This window comes from Apteryx rowi, unplaced genomic scaffold, assembly GCF_003343035.1.
Source record: "Apteryx rowi isolate R43461 unplaced genomic scaffold, aptRow1 scaffold_193, whole genome shotgun sequence".
NCBI classification, from domain to species: domain Eukaryota; kingdom Metazoa; phylum Chordata; class Aves; order Apterygiformes; family Apterygidae; genus Apteryx; species Apteryx rowi.
Window position 1 is genome coordinate 181,947 of NW_020448230.1, and position 22,282 is coordinate 204,228.

General features: G+C 39.5%; 1 protein-coding gene across 1 annotated transcript in view; it reads right to left on the reverse strand.

Moving 5' to 3' along the window:
* PCNX2 (pecanex 2) overlaps positions 1-22,282 on the reverse strand; it is a 166,362-nt gene that overhangs the window by 136,443 nt on the left and 7,637 nt on the right. The window contains exons 4-9 of the mRNA XM_026062780.1: positions 18,777-18,894; positions 16,408-16,444; positions 14,031-15,326; positions 4,783-4,930; positions 4,469-4,614; positions 3,028-3,121 (exon numbers count right to left, since the gene is read on the reverse strand). Coding sequence (XP_025918565.1) covers positions 3,028-3,121; positions 4,469-4,614; positions 4,783-4,930; positions 14,031-15,326; positions 16,408-16,444; positions 18,777-18,894 — 1,839 coding nt within the window. The remainder of the gene's footprint in view (positions 1-3,027; positions 3,122-4,468; positions 4,615-4,782; positions 4,931-14,030; positions 15,327-16,407; positions 16,445-18,776; positions 18,895-22,282) is intronic.

The window sequence follows — 22,282 nt, forward strand, 5'->3', positions numbered from 1 at the left end:
ACACAGCATCACTTCTGTGACACAGTGACATCGTTAAGACTCTGGTATTATTTGTAGGAAGCAGATTTACAGAAGCCATGCCAAAAAGATTAGATTATTGTTTATAGGCCATAGAAATACTACTGTAGTTTCAGTTCCTAATAATTTCTGTTGTGAAATGCCAGACTGCTTAAGACTTAACTACTGCAGCAGACAATAGTAAGACTCAATAGACAAGAATAGTGAGTTATAATTTGAATTTAAGATTGTTAATCATTAGTCTACCTCAAAGCTTCCTTTAATGGCTTATTTTAAGTAATATTTAAATACTTCATAGATTTAAATACTTTCTCCAGTTTCACCTGACTTAGTTAAAAAGTATTTACCTTTGGCCAGTTCATAAGCCACTTGGATTATTCTTGACAAACCAGGCAGCGTTCATACCCTCCCAAATCAAAATTCCTTCCTCCTTCACAAATTGCACTGTTACCCAGAACTGCCACAGCTCCAAGCATGTCAGCACCTCTGATCTGCTGCTTCTCACATGGAAAACACTCCCAAAGTGAGAGGCTTTTTGCCATCCCCTGGCCTGGGCCAAAATCCCATGATTTTCCTACCCACAGACAAGCACCTCAGAGTACAGCCCACGCGCATCCATGTAACTACTCCACTAGCTCAACTCAGTTTGACATTTTCCCTTTGGCAGCAAGCTTCATCTTAATATTATGAACCAAGCTTGACTGGTAAAAAGTGTTGTAAAAGCTTATACACTTATTAAGGCAGATCTATGTTACCTACTGTTCTCCACAGACTTTGCTTTTCCTAGCTTCTGAAATTTGAGCTCACTTTAGCTCAAAACTCTACCCCTCTCGTCAAAGAGGATGCCACCTCTTACGTCCAGGCATTTTTCTCCTGCATCCTTTGAACTCATGCAATCTAATTTGCATGGCTCCTCAATGGGTGCAGACACCACAGAGTGCTGATTTCTGCACTGTCTCAAGTATTCACAAAGAAGCACTGTCAGAGTCATCATCTTCTCCTTAGTTAACTTTGTGCTGGGGCTGGGAAATAGGCTGATCACTTCTCAAGATGCTTTTCATGACTATTTTCTAATACCCTTTCACAAGAGCACCATCTCCTGTTGGTATGGACTCTTGCACAATGAACAATGCAACAACAGACAAAAGGGGAAGGGGAAGGGAAGATGCCTCATCCCTGAACTAGCTTGAAGGAAGATAATCATACTTGGCTGCCTTGTTTCTATAGGCTATAAATGTTTAGTAATGTCTAAGTACAAAATTACTTGATGCCCAACATCTGAAAACAAACAAACAAAAAAACAAAAAACCCTCTCCTTCCCATGCTACCATTCAATCTATGCACAGACAGTAGGAATTGCTGACTGAACCAACAGCTTTAAGTAATCTCACTGGCCTAATCACATTACAAACTGCTCTTGCAAAAAATAATTTTGGGCACACTTCATGCTTCCTGGTCCTCTTTCCTTGTTTTCCATGGGAACTCTCTGTTTTGTACTTTCCTTCATGCTGCTCTGTTCTTAGAAAAGCTTGTGTCCTGCCTTCCCACAGCCTTCTAAACAAAAACACTCCAGGAACCCACTAATAACCATCTTTGCTGACTTGTTCTGTTCCACAGTTTGAACTGTTACTGTGCTCTGAGTTTTCTAACAAAGGTGCAAATCTTTAGAAATTACATGTATGTAAATGGCTGTTGAGAGTATCTGAACTTGCTTTTGTTAACAACCTTTAGCAGACTCCTTAAAAATAACTCACACTCCTAGAGTTCTGCAAACCACAAACTAAAAACCAGGATCTAATATAGTACAGGAAGACAAAGATGTCAGAGGAGCATCTAGCAAAGACAGCTTTAGAAGGACTTCTTGTATAAGATGGAAGATTATTCTTTTTTGGCAAAAGAAACATTAACTGAGAAATGTCACGGGACTTGAAACAGTTTGTGAATTTAGGACAGATTCAGTTCATAGTTATATGGGGGGAAGGGAGTAAGAGAGAAAATATATTCTGTACCAGGTGAAACAAACGAGTTGCAAGAGTTAAATAGCCCCAAAGCAAAGTGTCTAATTTTAGGTCACGACTGAAACCACCATTTTCATTTTGCTGAAGAAACCTAGAACATTTCTACYGGGAATGAACTCAGATTGTTTTTTTTAATGTCTGCCCACTGAATTAAAAAAAAAAACATTATTCTCATGTCTCTGGTGATAGCATTCTATCTCACAGGTTAGCACTGTTCTTAACATGGTCCCAAATTTTTCAAAAGTCTCCAATGAAAGCCAAACACTTTAAGAAGAATATTTACTATTAATAATGACCATTCTCGCCCCCTCACTCAATTTTTCAAAATGCTGTATAACAGTATGAAAAATAAAAAAAATTCAATAAAAACTTTTATGAACAGTTAAAATTCTTTTTACAGATAAGCATAAGAACAGATCATATCGAAGAGAATAGAAACCAGAGTTATGAATATGGGATTTATATGGATCACTCTGAAAAGACCCTTAAAAAAAACCAAACATTCAGATGCTTTTTCAGAGTGCTCATTAGAGATTTCATGCAAGGTGAAAGGCTTGGCTGCTAGAGTCCACAGGAAGCAGTGTCACTGGCTGATAATAGATACAACAGTAAAATCTATAAAAGACCCAACAGGTAAGGACAAATGAGTAAGAAGACAAGGTTGGGGGATAAGTTGATAACATAGTCCCATTTACTTTGTTTTATTTGCAATCTCATTTTTATCTCTGCATTTGAGTTTGGATATTCCTAGAAAATAATGAAAACAAACTGGCTAGTTCTGCTTTACTTTCTCACTTTTCCTTATCAATAATCTTACAAGGCAGTCAGTGTTTTAGCACAGAAGAAAAAATTCATGCTTTGACATCTCTAAAATAGATTAACACATTTATTCTCTGATACTCCTTTTACATGCATCTTTCACAGCTACAATTAGCTTCATAGCTTCCACCAATGGAAACACTAGCATATCTAAAAATAAGGGCTTACTTACTGAGCATTTGAAATACAACCACAATTTGATAGCTGATGTCGAAAATTTCCTTCCTTCTGACAGCCAGCCTTTAAATAACAGGATCTAATTTCCCCTTTAGAACATACAGAGAAAAGAAATCAGTTAAGTGATGTGATCATTTGTTTTACATATAAAATTTATCAAAAATGTATTTTAGGTCAGGAATATTAAGATAGGTAGATTTCATTTTGGAAATTAAGCTTGTTTTAAAACTTCAGAAAACAAATTAACCCTCAAACAACTGGAAACCTGAGATAAATCAAAACAGAAATTATATTGAAAATCTGATTCCTTTTCCCAGTGCAGAGTACGAGACTCCATGAGAGCAAAGAAAAGGAATCCTACTCAAAAGGATACCCAGAGAAACAGATTTGCTACAGGCTTATGCGTTCCACAGTCATTTATAGGTATCTGAAATAAATGTAAAGCCCATCTACCAATATAAGTTCATTGTAAAATACAAAATTATTATTAGAATTTTTCCTTCAGTTTGCAGAGGTGAGGTCAGGAAGAGCAAAGCAGTGAAAAATCAAGCTAGAAGTACAGCCACTGCTACTCTCCCCTTGCACACCTACTGAACAGTAAAGGGGCACTGTTCGTTAAGCCAGAGGTCATGCCATCGCCCTGCTTGGCAGCTGTTCTTAGCCCCACAGCACACCAGGAGCTGCAGGGCCAGCAAGAAAGGGTGGAAAAGAAAACATCTCTGGGGTCATGAACACAGCTACCACTGGTACTCTTTCCGTACTGCTTTTGAAGGCAGCTTTAAGGGAAGTAAGGCTTTTGCGACTACTGACATTCAGAGGTATTTGGCCAGTAGCTCACAAAGCACTACATGGAGTTCAAACAAACCACCACCAACTATATTACAGCTTCGACCTCTAGTAATAGCTGTGGAGCAGCTGCGTTCCAGGCACAGGCATTGAGAAAGACTAGTTCACTCATTAATTCTCTTGAAAGAGGTAGCAGACCATGACTCTGAATGAGAGCAACCCCAGTGTTATCAGAGACAGTTCAGTCTGAGCCAGCAACTATTCACACTCATCTGAAGGACACAGCAGTCAAAAACAGGAACATTTTGCCCAACCATCCCTGTGCATAATTTCTCATCAGGCAGAAAATGCCATGGGTTCTTCAGCAAAGACATGCCTAAGTCTGCATTTCTTGAAGATGATGTTTGAAAGACGGATCAAACCTCTGGCAGATATGGCACTGTGCAAACCTCAGGTTTGAGATGGTTCCTGTTGTGCTTTGAACTCTCCAGTTATTTCTGATCTGACTTGAAACTACTAAGCCATTTTCTTTCATGCACACAGGAAACGCCATCAGTAACAGACAAGAATTGAAATATCTTTATAAGGAGTCCACGATTTATTTAGGAATTTCTTCACACATTGTAATTATTCCAACTACAGAAACTCACCATTTTCATCTATGAACACATGCATTGCATCCACGGATAGCTCATCTTGTACAGACGCCTCAGGTCCACTTATTACTTGCAAGACAGAACTATCTTGCTGAGAAGTTACCCGGTAGATAATCTGCCTTTGCCTGTTGCCCTGGTAACTTGACACAAAAATGTTTCAAAACTACTATGAGGAACTTTTTTCTTGTTCTCAATAAGACAAAAAGGAAGAGAGGTTAATTAAAAGTTTATGTCATTTCTACTCAGTGAAACAAAACAGCTTACATCATATCTTTGAAGTACAAAATTGTAAAGTAAAATGGCCTTACAGTGCTGAAAATTTGGCAGGCTCTGGTAGCACCGGACTAGTACTAGCACGATCTTGGCTTTGTACATCTGATCTTTCCTGTTTAGGAAGTTGCTCACAGTGCTTTTCTGTTCCCACCATTTCTTCTTTTCTCTCTATCATCTGGCTATCTGGAAAACAGGGCAGTGAAGTAGAGCCACTCTCCACGGATGACCATCAAGAGTTTTGTTCATTAACATCTGAACAAGAACATTTTAAAGAGGAAAGCTAAACACTGCAACAATTACTCATTTTATGAAAACCATTAAAATGATTTAAGCAATATAATCATATAAATCTGAATGAGGAGGTATTCTGACTTAGGAAGGCTATGTGAAAGGGTTGTTTCAAGAAGAGACAATGGAGCAATGGATAAATGAGAGACAATTATGCTTTGCTTCTTCTATTATTCCAGAGGGAAGTAATCTGTCCCTGCTCTTTCACAGTAAGAAGTTGCTTCCCTGGAGGCCCTAATTGGTTCCCTAGCTTGGTATACAGACAGAGGAAAAGCAAAAGCACTGGCCCATTCCCCTGCTACAACAGGAAAAGCAGCACCTCCAAGAAAATAGAGCTGTAGTACAGGAGAGCAGGTAACTGCTAACACCCCTGACCTACCCCCTCAAACCTGATGCAGGATAAAGGACAAACTGGCTAAATGATTTCACAGTAGATTTCATGTTTGGAAAATGCTGAACTATAGGTTTCAAAATAGGCATAACTGATTTGTCCTGTTTCTACTATTTTGAATGCATCAATTACATTACCTCACTACACATGTAAATCATTTACTTATATGTGTATAATTTTCTACTGGTAGTCTCTTTTAGTTATTAACATTCATGTTGAACAGAAAATATTTTGCAACCTTGCTTCGACTGTAAGCTGAAAAAGTTATCAGTTAGGATTTGAAAGTGCATCTAGGATAGTGGTTTCATCACCACCATAAGCAGCCACACAATTTTATGCTTTAAATGAAAAAGGTTGGGTTTTGTTGTGCCTGACAGAGATGCTGCAGTAAGCCCTGTAGCTTCTTGTACTTAGCAAGGTGTATTGAAATGTATTTACCTAGATTTCTTGCATCCCTGCTGTTTAAATGCCTTAGAAATCTAATCATCCTAACCCACAAGAGTCACCAGTCAGGAAATAGTGTTGTCATAACTAAGATGGTCTAAGGATAAAACAGATTCCATGCTTGTACAGAGACATAATACCTTTTATTAGACCAACTGATATCATTGAAAAAAGCAGACAAGCTTTTGGATGCACAGATCAACTTCTACAAACAAACCTACCTTAATGAGTTAAGACATCTCTATACTGGTTTCAATTCACAGGACACACCCCTCTAATATCCTAAAATCCCAGACACTCGCGCAAGTTCCTTAGCTTTGCCACATAACCAGTGCTCATTGTAGACATTCGCACTTATTTTTTGGAAAAAACAATCTAGTGGAAAAATTCAGTTTTGGAAAAAACAATCCTTTTTTGGAAAAAATAATCCAAAAACAATGCATGAGAACAATTTTAATTGTGCCATCGCATCTTGTCCCAGCAGGTCTCAGCCCTAATGTAAAGTACAACAAGCAGCACCAAACCTGAAGAACCTCATCAGGGCCACAGACTAACTAGATGTTTAACATGCCAGGGTACCAGAAGCAAGAGAAGGCGGGCAGTAAATATACCACCCAACTCTTGCTTGAAACAGCAGCGTTCCTTCAGCTTCCATGAGGAGAAATCTTTCTACAACCCTGGCAATGTTCTCAGTCTCTTGCTACCTTTCTGCAGCAAATGACAATCATGGATTTTGATTTCTTGTGCAATAAGTATAATAAGCATAAGTTTGTTCAAAGGAAATCTTCTGTATCCTGTTGTGCATGGACACAAAATTCTATGGGTGCTCCAGACCTACTTTCTCCTACTTAAGAACCATGTGGGTGGGTGACGTTTTTCTTCTTTCCTAATTAAAATTTTAAACTCCATTTTAAGCTGAAACTGTGCCTTATTTAACTGTGGTGTTACTGAAGCATCCCCATAATCATGTAACTGTACCTGAGGGACATGAAGAAGCCATAGACACCTAATCATAATCATTTTCTTAAAGACTATTTAAGCACTAAAATCATTGATAGTGATCAGAAATTTTGGTTTTAATAATCTAATTGGTCCCATATTGTCTAAAACTGGCTCTAGGGCTGGAACAATTAACAAGATTTTTTAATTTGATTATTTAGTGGCTTTAAAAAATGCCTCTCTCTTTTCCACTCCAAACCACAAGCCTTTCAGACTTCTTTCCCCTGCAGTGGTAAAGAGCCATAACAGTAACAACATAAATAGTACTGCTTCTTACAGGTTTTATATGCCAATCAGACAACATAATGGTGATGAGTACTTCTAGCACTGGAAAGATAGGCCATGATGGGTTTGTGATGGGTTTTCATGATTCCTACTCATTTTCTTCCAAGTGACTTACTTAAACGGAGATAGAAGTGTCTAGACTAGGAGCACTCTGCCAGGGTACGTAATGAGCTCTACATCAGCAAAACACTCCTTGCATGAAAATTATGCTGGCAAAGCTCAACTTTAAGTTACTGGGGAAAATATYTTCCAAGAGTAAAGGAAGAATAAAGGCACAGTATGTCAGTATATCTGCACCTTCACTGTGGCCTTGGCCAGAGCTATTAGTCAGGATCACTGCTCCACACACCTCTGATGTACACATGGCTGGCCAGCAGAAGCCTCAAGTACAGACCTGGGCTTAGCAGCTAACTTCATAATTTAGCTGGGAATTATACTCCCTATGACTGAAATCTGATCAGTGGAACTATCAAGATTCATGGCTACATCAGGCTTGAGGAAGGGTGATTCAGAAGAGTCCTGCACAAACAACTGAGGCTTGGGCTGTACACCATTTTCATATTTTGGTTAAGCATAAGATGCATCACTTAGTTATCCCTACCAACATAAACATATTTCCTATACGGGAATAAAAGACCTCTCTGTAAACATTTTCAGCTTTACCTACACTAAAGGGTTTTAACAGCATAGCAACATTACCTAGAACATAACATACCAATGCTACCAAATGAGCCCCTAATATAAATACAGTCCCACTGCCAAAAATTTCCTTTGCTGTGTAACTTTTTCACTTGTGAAACTGATTTTAGGTATCCCAAATCACCTGTGTACATAAGCCTTTGGTCCACACCAGGATAATACTGAAAGAGGTTTTACAGTTTAAATGAAGCAGCCTTTGTGCAAACAATAATCACAATACTGACAGCTAGTTATCCCAACTTTAAAGTTACCTTACCTTATTCGGTAATTAGAATGAAATTTTATTGAACTGTGACATTTCTCCAAATCTTTTTTCTACTTCATACTTTTTCTCCAGAGTCTCCCAGACTTTTTCCCGTGGCTTGTATGTGCATACCTCTACCCCAATCTCCACAGCTCATTCTTGTAAAGTAAAATGCCACTGTCATAATAATTTCAAATGCCATCTGGTTTGAAATCTGGTCAAGCAGAATTGAGCTAATTAAGCCTGAGTCTCTTCTGTTCTTTAATTGCTCTGTTGCAGAATCTAGTCCTTTCCACAAAACTATGTTCCTAAATAGAAAGTTTCATTTTAAAATATATTTGTTGCCCATTTGGTTGCAGAGACAACTGATTTCAAATCTCTTTACACTCTTGTCAGTACCTCACATGAAACAATAGCTTTAAGAGGTATGAACTGTCCCATTCATATCTCTGGGGAATATAGGACAAAAAAACAATGTTTTAATTGACATTCCTAACCCTTTTTTCACTGATTGTTTAGCAGAAACATCTAACTTATGCACTTTATCCACAATCCAAAATTGCCTATTATTCCCCAAATCATTAAAAGAAAAATCTGACATTAAAGCTGGGCACCCACCAGAAGACAGCAGCCCAGGGAAACTTGACACAGTCCAGAAACTGCTGTAGAAGTTCAGTATGGGCACTGAAGAAGCACACAGGAGCTGAACATTAATCCTGAAGCAGTAGGAAAAACTAGTGATACTGACTGTAACAGGACAGGGAAACTTAAGCACAGAAGTGACTTGCTCAAAATAATCTTTTTAGGTCCACAGCAGAGCTGGAAATAAAATCAAGGTTTCTGAGCTCACAGTAAGTAGTCTAATCACTAAACCTAACAATTATGTCAGAATACAAACCTCTGAAATACCCTCATAATTTCTTTACAGATGTCAGCCTGCCCTTGAACGTATTATTATCTCTTTGATTTAAAGACTGAAATTTTAAAATCTCAGCCTGTCAAGCTTTACACATTGAGCATCAGATGCAGAGAACTGAGTTCTTCACCCCATTTTCCTCCATCCAAAGGGGGGCATCAAATGCCACATAGTCTCCCTCTGGCGCATGGAGTGAGAGGGGACAGGACACTTAGCAGGGTTTTGTGCTGAAGGTGCTACTTGTTTAGCAGCAAACTCCCCTACTGCAGCCTCACATCACGGCTGTTATTTGAATAGGTAACTCAATGCACAAGACCCCTCTCCCTCATTGCCATATGACAAGCTATAGCCCTCTCTCTCACATGGGGGGTGGGGGGGAAGAATCTAAAAATACCCATAGAAGTATGTTTTAACTTTTTATAGGAGAAGGATAATTGCCTGGGATCCAGAAGAACTCACTCAAGGTTGTGGTTTGTGCACTGCCCAGAATGATGAGTACCTTTTCTAAAAAGAGCCTGCAAAACATCTAAATTCAGGTCAAGCAGTTCTGGTTTCTGTTCTTCCGTGCAGGTCCCCACCACTCCCATGACTGGTTTTGTTCCCCGGGTGATAACATTATCTGTCCTAGATTCCAAGTCAACTGTGTCAGAAGAGACAGCACATGAGCCTTTGCCCTGCATAAATCTGACGTACAGCTGCTCTTACTCAGCTGCAGATATGTCAGGGGAGCCAAAAGCATAGCAATAAACCTGGCTTTCTCTATGCATCTCAAAGACTGAAGAAAATTTGCAGTTGCCCTTCAACAGGCTTTCATTATGTGGGTGGTGAAAGTTTGATTCAAAACTGAAAGGACAGTGGCCTGAAAGTCATATTTAGCAATGGTGGCAGTGSTACTTTCTTACGATTCAAAAGAGATGGGCTGGAGACAGAACAGCTCTTAGACAGCTTTTTTATGTAGCATATTTTAACACATTAAATCTGGCATCCCTGATGGGGTTAAGCAAGGCTTTAATTTCCTTGTATTGCATTTTACTGAGCTGTCTATTGGCAAAGGCTTTTGCGGTCAAGACAATGTATCTTCTGCTTCCACACAATTCACAAGTATGTGAAGTAAGCATACATACAGAATCAGCTCTGACATTGACTCATGTTCAAGACTGTTCTGATTAGCAAGTTTCCCTGCCTTCTCCAAATTATGCAAAATATCAGCTTTCTTACACGCAGCTCTGAATATTTAGCTTTCCAGGAATTTGCCAAGTTTCTCACGTTTCCTAATATACACCTCTGTGCAGGGCACTTCATGCTCATTTGAACCAGACACCTATTATTAGCCTTTGCCAATTAAGTGGTTTGCAAGGTTAAAAGAACAAGAAACAAACACAAACAACCTCCGCCCTCAAAATCTCCGGCACATAGCTTGACTTGCTCTATATTCCCCACACACACACACTGGGTTTTTTTGAACTACCACTTTAATGTGGGAATAATATTTATCCTGATTTGTTCTAAAATGCTATTGTGTTAAAACAGATTTGTAATTGCAAGACTGTAAACAAATTAGAGGTTTTCTCATTCCTAAAATTAAGTCCTACTTTGGGGAAGCAGCCAGTAATGACAGCAATTTATTTTAGCAAGCAGCACATTCTGACTTGACTGGAAAACTAAGTCTACTTGCTTTTAAAAATAACTGCCTTTGAACTACCTCTCTCCAGCTTAAAAAGCTCAGATTCAAACTCGTTTTCCCCACAGCACCACTATGACGAGGTCTAGGAGACACCACACAGCAACAGAAGCCACAGCTTCTGTTCGTGTTCTTGAGTGCTCCAGTTTTCCTGGTCCCAGCTCCTCTCCCAGGACAACAGGGGCTGAACCAGCATCAGCTCAGCGCACCCTAGAAACAGGCAGGACAGCTCAACTATGTACACATGTAGCTTAACTTCACTAAACATACAGACGGAAAAGTAGGAAATTCAGTCCTGGTCACTTAAAGTAACAGATTGGTTTGAGGGAAGAAATTTTGGTACGGATTTCAGTAAAAAGAACTGTGTTTGCTAGGTCTACAGCCTAATGACTACACACACATTAATGGAGTTTGGGGGTGGGGGGAAGGGTGTTGTCAGTGGGGAATCTATGAATTCATCTGATTTATTCTGGTCACTTGTTCCTTTCCTTTATGTAGTTAGTCTTCCACATTCACAAGGGTACTTGTCTGAAAGCCATTTATAGATTAGCTACACTTTTTTTACTTACCCCTAAAATTTTATCAGTTCAATTAGGCATCTATCTTTTCCAGCTAAGTCACATCACACAGAAGTCAAATTCTTGTGAAAATATTCTTTTTGTTATGGCTGAGGGGTAGCAAAGATCCCCATACACTTGCCACAACCCTTGCTCTGTTGCATGGGGAGGGCAGGGAGGCAACTCTTCCATCCAAGTGACCCTTGGTGGGCACAGTGCCCATGGAGGAGCTCTGTCTGGGCGCTAAGAGGGGCAGTCGCTCAGCAATGGATCAGCTGAGGAGGCCCAAGTCAAAAGAAAAATTGCTCAGTACGTGCCTCAGGAAACCGCAGAGTATGGACTGGAGCCAGCTGGGCAGACTGATAAACTAGATAGAGCACAGCAGAAACTACTTTGCAGAACAAACAGTCAGAGAAGCAGAGATGGGTAAGATTAGACTGACAGATCAGAAGAGAGGCAGTAAGTCTACAAGAAGCGAAATTTGACTAGGCAATATAGAGGAGGAGAAGTATAGGAGAACTGAATACAAGCTGTGGGGAGGCAATGACTTTAGGCGAGCTAAAGAGAGTGGAAAAGACTAGAAAAGCAACAGCGTGGACTGCTAGGAAGAACAGAGGGAAAGACAAGAGAGAAGTAATATGGAACGTAACGCAAGTAGGGAAGTAGCATAGGAGAGAAATAGTGTGGCTAAATAGAAAAAGGGAAGAACAGCAGAAGTCACAAAACCAGAAATATAAAATGGAAGGAAAAATGGACACGAGTGAAAGGTGGAGCAAGACAAGCAGGTAGTACATTTGATAGGACAGAGCAATAAACAGAATTAGGAAAGGAAGAGTGAAAGGCAAATGAAATCTACAGGAAAACAAAATCTATTGGGAAGATAAAAATATCTACTTACTTTTTCTTAACAAGGTAAAAAACATGAATTTCACAGTTGTTTTTTAAAAAAAAGTAACAAATTTTGAAGTCAGTTGTGAATTTTTTTGTGCAATGAGAGGCTGTCGATGTAGTCGGGGAGAACAGCTTCCCTAGAGCCTATCCTTGGAAAGGGATATGATTCTAAAACAAGAGTGAAGCGGTTTTGCTGAGCTCCGTTAAGTTCCTCACATTCAATGGAAAACAGGTTATTTAGATTACTTCCTCTTAGGCTGTTTTAGAATATATGTTAGTAAGGAACAACTTATTATAGGATCTAAGGTAAACACATAACATTTTTGAGAAGGGGAAGAAGTGGGGTGTTGTATTTGACTTTGGCCCGCATCTTCTAAAACAGGAAATTGCACCGATCACTTGGCAAGTTCTCTGGGATTCCATACACCTCTACTGCATGTTATCTCATATCTTCAAGGAACAGTCCTGCCAGTTTTGCCTAGAGTTGATAAAGCAGTTACAAACAATATTCCTTGATAACAGAAAGGAGGCAGAGGGGAAGAGAATTAGCAAAGGTGACAGCATGAAGAATACAAATTAGAACAGGTCTATCTATAGAAATGTTATAAATTGCAGTGCATATATGTCTTTAAAATACTTGTTTGAGATTTTCTTGAACGGTAAATGAAAAGTAAATGAAAGTCCTTTCAATTAAATGGAATCTTGCAAGAAAAGATACTATTTTTCATTAAAATACTACAGACCTTCACTGAAAACAACCCCCAAACTTTCTTCTTTAAAACACATATTTTCATTTTAAGCAACTAAAAATCAAAACTCTTACCTACTAAGAACAAATTGATGATATTTTTAAATATAAACCAACCACAACTGTCCAGGAATTATAAGAACGTGTGTGTCCATGCACATGTGTGTTAAAAGTTAAACCATCAGCAATGACAATTCTGCTTTTTAAATACTTGCAGACACACAGAAGACTTCAACATCACAGAATCACAGAGTGGTTGAGGTTGGAAGGGACCTCTGGAGATCATCTAGTCCAACCCCCCTGCTCAAGCAGGGTCACCTAGAACACTTTGCCCAGGATTGTGTCCAGATGGCTTTTGAATATCTCCAAGAATGGAGACTCCACAACCTCTCTGGGCAACCTGTTCCAGTGCTCAGTCACCCTCACAGTAAAGAAGTTTTTCCTCATGTTCAGACAGACCTTCCTGTGTTTCAGTTTGTGCCTGTTGCCTCTCGTCCTATTGCTGGGCACCACTAAGAAGGGTCTGGCTCCATCCTCTTTACACCCTCCCTTCAGATATTTATACACATTGATAAGATCCCCCCTCAGTCTTCTCTTCTCCAGGCTGAACAGGCCCAGCTCTCTCAGCCTTTCCTCATAAGAGAGATGCTCCAGTCCCTTAACCATCTTAGTAGCCCTTCGCTGGACTTGCTCCAGTAGTGCCACATCCATCTTGTACTGGGGAGCACAGAACTGGATGCAGTACTCCAGATGTACTCCATGCCTCTGATAAGATGGGCAAGGGCAGGTGCAACACTATAGCTATACTGATTTTTGTAAGAATTTTTTTCAGTATGCCAACAACCCAGGCCTGCCAAATGTAAGCTATTCTAGTATGAAATACTAGTCAGCTACTTGACCCTCACTGTGTTTAGCATAAGATTTTTCAAAGGAGTTTAAGAAACTAAAAATATTCAGAAACTGCAGCTGAAACTGCACACTGTTTCACTAAAACTTCTTGTCCTACCCAGCCCAGCCCTTCCCTGACCCTTTAAATAAAGTTCTCCCCTTGGAATTTGCCCTACTGCAGACCAGACTAAGTTGCCATAAATAATTAGTTCTGACTTGCTTATTCCAAGGGTTGTAAATCATGCATCATACCTCCAATGGGCCCATTTTCTTTCGTATTCTCCATTTTGACAGTGGATTGATTGGATGCCTTCATTTTTGAGGTATTAATGGACTCCAGGAGGGAGACAAACTCTAGAAAGTTAGATTCATTGGGCATCTGCCCTTCTTTAGCTTCCAGATCAGATTTAGAAGTTGGTAAGGTCTTTTCTTTGTCAGTTACCTCTATGAAACTCTTACTTAAAAGTACATCTGTCCCACTGTCTACACTCAGCACCCGAATGTGCCTCTTTTCCTGAGAAGTTCTGCAGGACTGTGGATCTAGGTTCTGTTGATCCTCTTTAGAATTGAAAGCCATGACCTGTATATTTTCAGAAGCATTCTCCTCATTTGGATCTGAATGGGTGTTAGTGTCTAAAGGAGTATTTGCTGGATTGCTGTGCTCCTTTACTGCATTGTCTGGATCACCAGATTCATAGCCAGAACACTGGTTGGATGAGAGATCTGTCTTTAAAACTTCCGGAGTTCTTTCACTTCCACTGACCTCTGGACAAGTCTTACCTTTACTGTCATCAGACAAATCAAAAGTTATAACAGGAATTCTGAGCTGTTCATTAGTTTGCTGACTCTGCTGATCCGCTGTAATTATGCTAGAGCTGAGGGCTGAGCTTGATCTCTCAGTACCCAGAGCCCTTAGACAGACAGAGCCTGCTAGGTCACTGAGGGTATTTGGTGTACTACTCATTGTGATAACAATTTTAATGGGCTCACATAGTTGGCCTCCAGGAAGAGAGTTGTCAACAACAGCAACAGCAGTCTCATTGTCTGAGCAGTCAAGGTCCTCATTGGTATTATCAGCATTACACAAACTTTCCACATGGTCGGGATCTTTGGTTGCAATGGCATTGCAATGTGGGTAGCTACTGGTAAAGCTTGCCTGGGGTGATCCATCTGGCAAATTCTCTCTTTTGTAACTTTTTGGATTACTCAAGTGATCTGAAATAACTGAATTTTCACTGTCCCATGGCTCCGAAGAAACTCCAGTCCTTAAAATGTCACCCTGTGATGGAGAAACATTGGAGAAAATTTTAACTACATCCCTGTCCACAAGAATATCTTGTGATCCATGCTGTCCAGATGACTGTCCCTTCTCTCCTTTTTCATTTATTCCATTGCCAGAACTTGTTTCCATAGCAGCTGGTTTTGCCACTATTGCTGATGTGGTGGAACCTGAAGCAGAGGCTGCAGAAACGGGTAATATATCTGCTTTGATACGGGGTGAGGTAGATGTAATTGGTAGTGCAGCCTGCTCTTCTAATACTGTAACTCCTAACAAAAACATACAGGAATTAGGCCTCACAAATAGGAACACTATGTATTATTGAGCTACAGCTAGCAAAAACTGTTAGAGAGCAGAGTGACGGAAGCACAAATAAAGTAGATGATTACAGTAATTCAAAAGCAAGGATCTTAATGGTTAGCTAGATGTGAAATACTATGAAAGCAAGCAGAGTAGCATTGATACTGCTTTATATGAGAATAACCATCAGAATGGTTAAACAAGCCATTTTATTGTGATGATAAATAGGAATTAGTGTTTTATGTGAAGTTGTGTGCATACTGTAAATCATACTAATAAGATTGTGTCCTGAGATTAAAAGGGTGTTCACATGTATGAAATTTGCTTTTCTAGCCTTTACCTGGAACCCTTTCAGGTCAAGACAGGTATAGCAGCATGTCTACTTAATTTAAATAATCAGAATAACCACTTCTTCACAAGAAATAGCGAACATCAGAACTAAAATGTTTTACACAGAATTATTCTCACCTAGGGACAGAAGAAAAAAAATAAGCCAATGTGGCAAAAGTTAGTTACATTACCTAGTGCAATACCTAAATGGTCCCATAGAATATAGTGATCARCCTTCACAAAACAGAAAAATCATGAAATATGCTGAGACATCTCAACAACTGGAACTGTAGGCAGAACATGTCTGGCTGGAAACATCTATGCTAATGAGCTAAGGATCATTAATGGCAAGAGGAGTCTACAGTCAGATGACGTTTAAAGGCTTTAAGATGTGAGGTGAGCTGTGGCTTCCTGTTTCAACGCCTTCCAGAGGGCACAGAGCTTCTCAAGAATGTGGGAGGAAAGCTTCTTCCATCTCCTCATATCAAAACAGGGAAGCTGCTTCCACACTCACCAAAAAGTTGTGGCCCAAAGAGCTTGGCTGACAGCTGAGAAAACTTACTCTGTTAGAATTCCCTTCAAATCGTTTTCTTGAGCTTTTCCACACAGCTCCTAACATGGGGCATGACAGAACCTGCTGTGGAGTCGTGTGCCATTTTTTTTTGTGGCGAACAATGATTAAACAAAGGTTTAAAGCAGTTTATAAAGCCTTCAAGATACCTTTGAGATCTTCAATAGTTTCATGTGTTGGCAGCTCCTAAAAAGTAATAAACCACACAAAATTAGTATGGGTTTGTATTAAATACTGTTAGAAAAAAAAATCAATGCAATAGTCATCTAATCAGAGGTTAATTATAGTATTGGTAAGTTGCTAAACATGACTGAAATTTGGATATGTACCTTGCACAAAATGCTGGGGTGGGGGGGGAAGGAAAAAAAGGAAAGGAGGAGGAACAGAGATGATTATTGAGCAATCACGCTCCAAATTGCATCACTGCAATTAGATTTGTGATGCTTGGAGAGAAAAAAAAAATCTAAGATTTTATAAAATACTTTGCAGTCCCTAATCCAGGTTTGGGAGGGGGGTTGTCTTTTGGGTTGTTTTTTTTTTTTTTTAATCATTAAGGAATAGAATGCATTCATCTGTTTCCCTTTTCCAGCTATATGTTTCCAAACCACTAAAATGAAGTGTTCTCTCCAGCACTTGGTAGCAATTTCTCATTAAAACACTAGAGGGGAAATCCATTAAATTATCTTAGAATCATTTACATTGCAAGGAACTTCTTGAAGTTATTTAGCCCTGCCCAACACACACACACACGCACACACACACACTCAAAGCAGATTGTTAGAGCAGGTCACTCAGGGCTGTGTCCAGTAGAGTGTTGGATATATCCAAGGATGGAGATTCCACAACCTCTCCAGATAACTTCTTCCAGTGTCTAACCACCCTCATGGTAAAAAAATTTCTTTAGATCCAAATGAAATTTTCCATGTTCCAACTTGTCTCCACTGCTTCTTGCCCTGTCACTGTGCACCTCTGAGAAGAGTCTGCTCAGTCTTCTCTATACCCTTCCATTAGGTAGCTGGAGACAGCAGTAAGCTCTCCTTTTAGCCTTTATAAGGCTAAAACATTTCATCAGCCTGTCCTCATATATTATGTACCCCTTTCCACAGTCATCTTGGTGGCTTTTGCTGGATTCACTCCAGCCTGTCAGCGTCTGTCTTGCACTAAGGAGCCCAAACCTGGGCACAATACTCCAGATGCCTACTTCAGCACTCCAAACTGAACAGCCCAGACTTATAACTAGAAAAAAGTTATTGAGACAAATTAATGTGCCATTTCCTCTCCTCTGGCTGACAGGCACAAAAAACAAGGGGAAAAATAAGCATCTCCTGCAAAGTCATGGCAGCATGCTGGCGGCAAGGAAAGAAGATTAGGTTTGACTAGACCTGACCTATACATTTGGAAATGGGAGATTGGAACAAGGTCCCAAGGAGAAATGAGTCTGCAGAGGCAGACTGGACAAAAACCAGAATACTGGAGGGACTGAGACAGAAACAAGGTGAGAAATATTTTACCTGATAAAAGAAAACTGTTAATGTCTGTGAATCATACAGATGCTACAAAAAGGTAAAAACACTCTAGAAAATGAGGAAATAATTCTGATTCAAACCAGGGTTTAAACAGTTTGCAGTAAATAGGGAGACAAAGGGGGGAGGGAGGGAATGAAGACAATGAAAGATCAAAAAGCTACTTATTCAGAGATCACTAACCATCCTCTGCACTGAATGAGGCAGGAGTCCTGTAGGAAAAAATAGCATGGGATCACATAATTAAAGATTTTATCACAATATACATGGGGAGCAGCTTAAAACTACATAGATAGTGTTCAATCTGTTTCTTAATTTTTGAATATTTGACTCTTCAACCTTCTCATGACTGTTTCTTATTATTGTTTCTTTAATATAACATGTATGTACATCACCTTCATCACTTCATACATTTTACTGATTTAGGAAGTGTGACCAAAGGCTTGGAATGCATGTATGTTTTAATCTCATGTAGACATCTCCTGGATTTAAATCACTCTTTTTTATGCTTTGTATAAATGCTCAAGAGATGTGTTGGGTTCATTTTACGAACATAAATCTAGTTACACAAAAGGAAGTTATGCTCCAGCAATAGATCCCTTCTGAGGCAATGACAGGCTGCTCTGATTGCATTACCAACATGCAGTAGACATTCCCTTTTTCCATTGTATGAAAGCCCCCCCCTTTCTCTGAAAGCACCTGTGAACACTAGGTGCTCTTGGCAAGATTTACAAGGGCCATTTGGCATCTACAGAGCAGACAGACCTCTCCAGAGGCTTATAGAATTATCTACAGCTTTGCAAACCCAAGCCTTTAGGACAAGGCTAAGGTCAACCAACACCAGTTGTATACAAAGTACCTCCAGGGAACCACTGCCTACCATTTAGGGGCAGAGCAGTGCTTTAAGTGGTAAGTACCTGACAATACAAAACTCCACATGGTAAGCAGTGTACTGCACAAAAGGAAGATACTACAACAGAAAACAGCATACTAACCATCGCTCCAGATGAGTTCTGTGAGTGGAGAGCCTGTATTCTTGAACTGCTGTCACTTGTTGGAGTAGAGTCATTTTGGTTGGTCTCACCAATTACATCATTATCCCCAGTGTTACTGCTGAAACAGGGGAAAAAGGAAGCAAAAAAAAATATTAAAAAAAAATCAAGCAATGTTTCTAACCACAGAGGATCACAGTGAGTCTGTGAGGAACCTGAAGAATAATAACAGAATGGGAATTAATAGGACAGTGTGATCAAGTGACAGCATGTTTCTTCCCCCTCCACTTCTAAAAGAGCAGCGCTGAAAATGACTATAATCCCTTTTGCCATTCATCCCTTTCCAAGAAGACTTCCTAAAATTTTTTTTTCCTCATTTAAAATGATTCTGGTGTTCTAGGAAGTAGGACATTGCTATAAGAAATATAAGGACGTTTCTTCAAACAGATGAAATTTAACAATGGATATATTAGAGGCAGCTTGAAGTAATAAGCATCACTTCCTTTGTGGATGCATTCAGCTATCCACTAATTCTTTCAATATTTCTACTATTTTTTCAGTGGATATAGACAAATATTTTTGGACAAGACTTACTAATGAGAAGAAACACATTTTCTGTTTCTCAGGTGTAATACAAAAAAGATTTAGTTGAAAAAAAATCATTGTTGTAGTAAAATACCAAAAGGTGCTTTTTTTTCCAAATTCAGTTTTAAAACAATATACTGTTTTTTAAAACCATTATGCATTATGAACATTATAAAATCATAGACATGCATAATCTAGAAGATTTTTTACCTGTTAAGTCCCAGTCATCTTCCCACAATTTTTTTCTGTACTTAGCTGGCTTCAAAAACTTCAAGTAACCTGCCTACTACCAGCATCTGCTTAAAAGTTTCTGTCATCCACCTAATCAAAGTATAAATTTTTTTATTTGCTGACCAAGGGCTAAATAATTGAGCTTTGTGTCTAGGACCTCGTAAGAGGAACATGTTATGGGATTTAACATGCAAGTTTTAAGGGACAGTAACTCTACTTCTCAGTCAAAACACAGGCAGGATAATGAAAGTTTGCATTTGTTTCACTAGCCAGTGAACAGGAAAACACTGAGATTCTGTTTAAATTTCAACAAACCTAGAACAATAGATGGACCTCTTAAATTACTGTATCAGTTATCTGTACAGGCATACCTCATTTTATTGGGCTTTGCTTTATTGTGCTTCACAGATATTGCAGTTTTTACAAATTGAAGGTTTGTGGCAACCCTGCGTCAAGCAAGTCTATCGGCACCATTTTTCCAACAGCATGTGCTCACTTTGTGTCTCTGTGTCACATTTTGGCAATTCTTGCAATATTTCAAACTTTTTCATTATTATTCTATCTGTTATGGTGATCTGTGATCATTGATCTTTGATGTTACTATTGGAATTGTTTTGGGGCGCCACGAACTGCCCCTATATAAGATGGCAAACTTAATCGATAAATGTTACATGTGTTCTGACCACTCCACTGACCGGCCAGTCCCCTGTCTCTCTCCCTCTCCTCGGGCCTCCCTATTCCCTGAGACACAATATGGAAATTAGGGCAATTACAGTGGCCTCTAAGTGTTCAAGCGAAAGGAAGAGTCGCACATCTCTTACTTTAAATCAAAAGCTAGAAATGATAAAGCTTAGTAAGGAAGGCAGGTCAAAAGCCAAGATGGGCCGAAAGCTCGGCCTCTTGCGCCAAACAGCGAGCCACGTTGTGAATGCAAAGGAAAAGTTCTTGAAGGAAATTCAGAGTGCTACTCCAGCGAACGCATGAATGATAAGAAAGCGAAACAGCCTTCTTGCTGATATGGAGAAAGTTTTAGTGGTCTGGATAGAAGATCAGACCAGCCACAACATTCCCTTAAGCCAAAGCCTAATCCAGAGCAAGGCCCTAACTCCCTTCAGTTCTGTGAAGGCTCAGAGAGGTGAGGAAGCTGCAGAAGAAAAGTTTGAAGCTAGCAGAGGTTGGTTCATGAGGTTTCCGGAAAGAAGCAGTCACCATAACATCGAAGTGCAAGGTGAAGCAGCAAGTGCTGATGTAGAAGCTGCAGCAAGTTATCCAGAAGATCCAGCTAAGAGAATTGAGGAAGGTGGCTACACTAAACAACAGATTTTCAACGTAGATGAAACAGCCTTATCTTGGAAGAAGATGCCATCTAGGACTTTCATAGCTAGAGAGGAGAAGTYAATGCCTGGCTTCAAAGCTTCAGAGGACAGGCTGACTCTCTTGTTAGGGGCTAATGCAGCTCGTGACATTAAGTTGAAGCCAATGCTCATTTACCATTCCAAAAATCCTAGGGCCCTGAAGAATTATGCTCAGTCTACTCTACCTGTGCTCTATAAATGGAACAACAAAGCCTGGATGACAGCATATCTGTTTACAACATGGTTTACTGAATATTTTAAGCCCACTGTTGAGACCTACTGCTCAAAAAAAAAAGATTCCTTTCAAAATATTACTGCTCACTGACAATGCACCTGGTCACCCAAGAGCTCTGATGGAGATGTACAATGAGATTAATGTTGTTTTCATGCCTGCTAACACAACATCCATTCTGCAGCCCATGGACCAAGGAGTCATTTCAACTTCAAGTCTTATTCTTTAAGAAATACATTTCATAAGGCAATAGCTGCCATAGATAGCGATTCCTCTGATGGATCTGGGCAAAGTAAATTGAAAACCTTCTGGAAAAGATTCACAATTCTAGATGCTATTAAGAACATTTGAGATGCATGGGAGGAGGTCAAAATATCAACATTCACAGGAGTTTGGAAGAAGTTGATTCCAACCCTCATGGATGACTTGGAGGGGTTCAAGACTTCAGTGGAGGAAGTAACTGCAGAKGTGGTGGAAATAGCAAGAGAACTAGAATGAGAAGTGGATCCTGAMWATGTGACTGAATTGCTGCAACCTCATGAGAAAACTTTAACGGATGAGGAGTTGCTTCTTATGGATGAACAAAGAAAGTGGTTTCTTGAGATGGAATCTACTCCCGGTGAAGATGCTGTGAACATTGTTGAAATGACAACAAAGGATTTAGAATATGACATAAGCTTAGTTGATAAAGCAGCAGCAGGGTTTGAGAGCATTGACTCCAATTTGGAAAGAAGTTCTATTGTGGGTAAAATGCTATCAAACAGCATCGCATGCTACAGAGAAATCCTTYGTGAAAGGAAGAGTCAATCRATGCRGCAAACTTCAYYGCTGCCTTATTTTAARAAATTGCCACAGCCACCCCAACCTTCAGCAGCCACCACCCCGATCAGTCAGCAGCCATCAACATCGAGGCAAGACCCTCCATCAGCAAAAAGATTACGACTCACTGAAGGCTCAGATGATGGTTAGCATTTTTTAGCAATAAAGTATTTTTAAATTAAGGTAATGTACATTGTTTTTTTAGACATAATGTTATTTCACACTTAATAGACTACAGTATAGTGTAAACATAACTTTTATATGCACTGGGAAACCAAAAAATTCAT